The sequence below is a fragment of the Diplotaxodon limnothrissa genome, linkage group LG3 (assembly GCF_057381915.1).
Source record: "Diplotaxodon limnothrissa isolate DT_005_m linkage group LG3, D_limnothrissa_male_GT1.1, whole genome shotgun sequence".
In the NCBI taxonomy this organism is placed as follows: Eukaryota; Metazoa; Chordata; class Actinopteri; order Cichliformes; family Cichlidae; genus Diplotaxodon; species Diplotaxodon limnothrissa.
In genome coordinates, this window is record NC_140598.1 from 26,348,926 (window position 1) to 26,354,588 (window position 5,663).

The 5,663-nt window shown below is 42.6% G+C and overlaps 1 protein-coding gene across 1 annotated transcript; it reads right to left on the reverse strand.

Annotated features, from left to right (window-relative positions):
• Positions 1-1,187: 1,187 nt before the first annotated feature.
• On the reverse strand, positions 1,188-5,172 carry LOC146635118 (programmed cell death 1 ligand 1-like). Its single transcript, XM_085346402.1, has 3 exons — positions 5,100-5,172; positions 1,467-1,805; positions 1,188-1,357 (listed from the first exon to the last, which is right to left on the reverse strand). Exons 1-3 carry the CDS (start codon positions 5,170-5,172, stop codon positions 1,188-1,190), a joined length of 582 nt encoding a protein of 193 aa, XP_085202528.1.
• Between the last annotated feature and the right edge of the window lie 491 nt (positions 5,173-5,663).

Here is a 5,663-nt window from a genome sequence, read left to right on the forward strand (position 1 = left end):
GAGCCATGCAGTACCTCCTGTAAACACACTGTTGAAGCATATTTGGATGGAGCAGCACACAGTTGACTATCAGCCATGAACAGCTGTTACACATGAGTAAGAAGCTACTTTGTATTTAAAGAGATGGGAAAGCATTGGATCAGCTCCTCATCACCCCCTGCTGGTTACTTTATGAGTTGAACTGTTTCATATAACGTGATGTAAAGAAGTGGGACTCTCCAGTGAAGCACGACGAGAGTCGTTATCCACACATGGGGAAAACATGGAACAGTGGTGAAGCTTCGTGGTTAGGAAAGTGTAGTGAAATAAGCCGTCGATGCTTGAGTGACTGAACTCAAACTTCAAAGATCAGCGTGACAGCTGCCAACAAACTGGCACAACCAGTTACTCAGTTCAGGAGGTGTTCACTGTTTCCCAGCACTACATTTATATACAGCATGTTGGTGCACAACAATCTGGTACAGGAAGCAGAATATTCTCAGTCTGCAGGTGTAACAGCTGCACTCTGCAGAAAAACTGAGACAATCACTGCTCTGTGCTCCTATTGGTCAACTGCACACGACTGAGGGAAACATTAGAAAAGAAACAAGTACAATAATAATAAAAGAACAAAAACATGTCGGTGCTTGTTTTGAGACGTGAGGATTTGCCATTTTTCCTCCTATGCATATGTGGCTATGTGTTCTTCTGGTGACAGTTTTTGACTTAAACAAAATTTGATCAATTTAAAGAGAAACTCAGGCAGCAACTGTGAACTTTCAGTATCACAGGCATTAATAACACCTCCCAACACTTTGAGTGGCCACGTCGTAGCTTCTATGTACAAGTTTACAGCAGACGTATAAATTAAGCAGTAGCTTAAGTAATAGGTTATATTAATAGTAATAGTAGTAGGTTAAATCTTGATCAAATGACATAGTAAGTATGAGGTCTTTTTTTTAATAAGGCAGTGCCTCTCAGCTCTCCTCCTCAGAATTTTTGTCTACTGGCTTTAATATGTTTAATAAATGCATTGATTTTTTTACCTTCGTAATATGTATTTTTTTAAGGGTTTTTAAACCATTGTTGTTATTGAAAAATATTTAATGTGTTTAATGTGTTTCTGTAGGCGTTTTCAACAAACATCAGTTTTTAAACTGTGTTTTCATTTTAGGGTTTTTTAAACCTTGTGATGGTCGTCAGGAGACTTATAGCGCCTGACTCTGAATCTCAGCATCATTATTGCAGTAAATGCAAAGAAAGATCCCAAAACAACACAAAAGAAAACCTGAAACAATCCCACCAATAAATGACAGACCGATTTTAAGTCCGACAGGGATATCCTTTATCCCTCCATCCTCCGTGTCTCCCTGGTGACCTGCAGGAGAGAAACAGGAGCATTTATGACGAGTGAAGAACAGAAGAGAAGCTAATCCAACGTCAGGAAGCAGCTTCACTTCTGATCACACACACTGAACTCTGCTCACCTGGAGGAAGAACACTCATGTTGACGGTTCCCATGATCTCCAATGATGCTGATTCTCCCACAATGACACGACACTCGTATGTTCCAGCATCATTAATCGTCACATCCTTCAGAATCAAAGACACGTCTCCATCCTTCATCTGTCTGTCCTGCAGATCCACCCGGTTCTTAAAAGATGGATGCTGGCTTGTTTGATCAAACAGCTCATCTCGGTACAAAAGCACATATTTATCTCCCAGGTCAGCTCTGCTCCACTTCACAGCTCTGATGGGTTTGCCTTGTGGAGCTCGACATGTCAGAGTGACGTTCTGTCCAGACTCAGCTGTGATGATTTTCTGCTCTGAAAGAGGAAACAACACAGAGCAGAGGTTAAAGGTCAAAGTACAACTGTTGACTTCTACAGCAGCCAATCAGAGAGAGGATCAGAGACCAGTGAGCTCTGCTGACACAGAGGACAGAAAAAAAAACAACCTTCTTGGACTTATTTTGGGACAAAGTCACCAAACCTCTGATGCAGTTTATCAGGTTTGACTCCCGTTTGTATGTAATCAGTTTTTATGTCCTTGTGTCTTATGAAAGTACTGAACGAGTTGTGGATCTCCCTGCTGAATAAGACAGCAAGCATATAGATAGTGACGGTGTGGAGAAGGGAGAAATACAGAGCAAGACTACGGTGAGATATTATATATCCTGCAGATTCTCCAACGACAGCGAGAGCAGTGGTTCAGGTCAGACACACAGAGAGCAACGAGGAGACGGATTTAAAAGTGAGCGTGTCGGGAAAGAAGAAAGAAGGAAAAACTGGAAAAACAAGCTGTGCTGAATTTCAAAGACATTAGAAAGCTGAGTGCAGAATTTATAAAATGAGGTTCTGCTAAAATGATTATTTTCAGCCTTTTCCACTGTGGAGGACAAACACACAGGCCTGTGTTCTCACAGGTTACACTAAATGTTTAAAAAAAAAAAACACTTTTATGAATATACTGAATAAAACGTTTAACTAAAAATAAAATTTATAGTTCAGTGTTGAATATTAAATAAAATATAGTATATAAAAGTGCATTTGAATGGAGTCACGGCTCAGTGTCTGACAGTCTAACTGTGTCTCACAGGCCTGAATGTGAGCTTGAAGCCATCATTGTTGTTGTAATGTGGATGTTTCCATCAGATCACAAACAGTATTTACTTCAGCAGGATTTTTAGATTTGAAATTTTATCATTTGTCCCAAAAATGTTTAAATGGAAGCCAAAAATATCCAAAAGTTTATTTTACTTTCAGTTTGGACACACACATCTGTACTTGGTGAGTTTGTCTACCTGAGTGAGGTGACCTTTAAGTCTCTCCAGCCATGATCAGAACTGTCTGAATTCTCTAAATAGTAAAAAAGGAGCTTCGAGGTTTATTATGTCCTTTAGCAGAGAAGACAACGTTTTAATTGTGTATTATTATTTTAATTGAGGTGTTTCTGTTATTTATTTATATTTTATTCTGACGTATTTGATCCTGTGTTCAGCACTTCTGTCAGAGGTTAAAGTCCTTCATAAATAAAGTTCATGATGATTGAACATCACATTCCTCCTGTTTGTTGCTGTGCTGCAGTTTTTACGATGGTGTCATTTCATAGCTGTACGTTTCTTCCTCTTTAAAATCACGACCTTTACTTTAACGTCCCGTCAGGATGTGGGAGCTGAATCTTCAGCCTGCTCCTTAAAATCGCAACCTTATAATGAAGGGAAACTTTCACGGTTTCTGCTCCAGCAGGATCAGGTGGGACACGGTGGGCGGAGTCTACAGTCAGCATGTCAGCTGTTGAGTTTGTAAACTGGTTTGATTCGTTTACATACAGAGAAAAGGCGTCGCTACAAACCACGTGGGAACGCTCAGCCCGCTCATTGGTCAGACTCACAGAAGGCGAGTGTGCTGTGTGAGAAAACGGAGTCGTTTCAGGGCTGGGGTCCGTTCTTCGTACCTCGCTTACTACATCCAAGATCAAATCATCGCGCCAACTTTGAGCTCGCTATTCCGGTTCACTTATATTGCTTTTAGTCTCTTGAAAAGAGACCCTGAAATAATCTGTTTGTTTATAACAGCAACCAAGAAAAGGGCAGAGCAAAAAAAGACAGGTGGTGGTCCTGCACCCCCTCGTCAACAAGTTGGTTAAGTAAATAATACCCTCACGGGAAAATCGATATCTCTCTATGAGCACACTGTCGCGCTGAGCTAAAGGATCCTGTCTATCCCGCAATATACGCTGAATTCTGAGGACTCTCCTTATCAATCTTGCACCTTCCGCAATGGGTGGCTCGCGTAAACGGACAGGACATGGCTGCGACAGGCTTCCCAAATCCACCTTCGCTTTTATAGCCGTGGTCTCTCATCTTGATTACACGAAGTGATTTACTATTACTACTCTGAAATATGGATAACATCTGTAATAATCACATACATGAAAGAGAACGATTAATAGTACATTTCCCTTTTTTTAGGAAATGACCTGTATGTATCTGTGTGACATCATTTATTTATGGTGAAACAGTGGTGGAATATCGCTGTTGCTTTCGTATAAATGAAGCGGACATACCTGCGTGGCCGCGATCTAATCCTGTTTACATAAAGTAAACCTGCTCCCGAGCAGGTTTACGCTTACGGCTCTGTTGCTATGACAGCAAGTCCCGGATGAGCTTCGGAGAACCGAACGATCCAGGATCACGCGAAATCGTCAACAATCTAATCCAGCTAACTTACTTAGCGAGGTACAAAGAACGGGCCCCTGGTTGCTGACCCACACAGACCTTTGCACATCTGTACTTCCTCCCTGTATTGAGAATATAAAGCACACGTGGCCACGGGACGTTTTTAATCCAAACCTGTAACGCGCCCCTGGCAGCTGGTTGGGATCACGTTCACACCATAAACAAACCTCACCGAGACCGGCTCCTTCAGAGGGTCTCGGTGGGGTTGTCCACACACGAGTGTGATTACTGTGTTCACACCTGCACAAACCAACCGAAGCAAACAGGAAAACAAGCCTGAACACCCCAAGCCACACCCACATGATTTATATATCTGTCAGTTTCTCTGATCTGCTCCTGATAAAGTCCCTGCACATCCCAAAAGTTGATTCGGTTCACGTGGATGTAGCGTTTTCAGTGGGAGAAACGTTTCGTCACTCATCCAAGTGACTTCTTCAGTCTCAGCTCACTGCAGGTTTCCAATCTTATAAACAGTACATCTGCTAATGACTGAAACCAGCCCAGTGAAGGAACAGTGGGCTCCGTTCCTTCATCATTAATGTGCAAGTTCTCCTGCACACCTTTCCTTTGCCTTGTGACGTCATTCATGGTGGTCTGGATAAAGTGACAGGAAAGGAGGGCAGAGGGGCTTCTTGTTTACCAGACCGAACCCCTGCCTCGTAGCTCAGGTGTCCTGAAGCAGCTTACACAAGCTGCGTACACTCTTTTTAAAATAAATATATCCTTCTAAAAATAAAACAGTATATTTCGGTCTAACCGTTTTTGTCCACTACCAGGACATAATGCACAGGCGGGGTCTCGGGGGGGATTTGACAGTTTGACAGTAAAGGAGAGCGGTGTTCATGAAGAAAAAGGAAGCAGTACCTGAAGGAGCGCTCACCTGAGGAAGCCAAATCCACGACACAGACGAACAGCAGAGCCACGCAGAGACACGCTGATGTTAACAGAGTCATTCTAGTTTAACTCGGTATACGTCTAAAATATACACGACCCGTGGATCCTTTATGGTGCAGGTATAAACAGAACTAATTAACATGCACCCACTAATCAGTGTGCTTTTGAGGCGTTTACACCGCATCACAGTGACGTCACTGCCGAGGCGCGAGACACTGTTTTCAGTGTGAATTAGATTCTTGAGCAGTACTTTTAAAACGGCAGCTTAGAAACCCACTGAATGAAGCACAAACTGAGTGTCTTTACAACAGGAGTGTTCATGTGTTCATTCGGCAATTTAGAAAAAATATAAAATATCGTCGTCCTACATTCAAGTCTGAGTCTTTAAATCTGCTGGAAACACAACGCACAAAGAAAACCTGCTCAGCCTGCTGAGACCACGCCCTCGTTTTAGGTTTGACAGCATTTCTACTCGATGATGACTTCAGCGTGAACTGAGGCTGCAGTGTGGGGAAGGCCTCAGAGAGTGGCTGCTCCCGGCCGGGCAGAT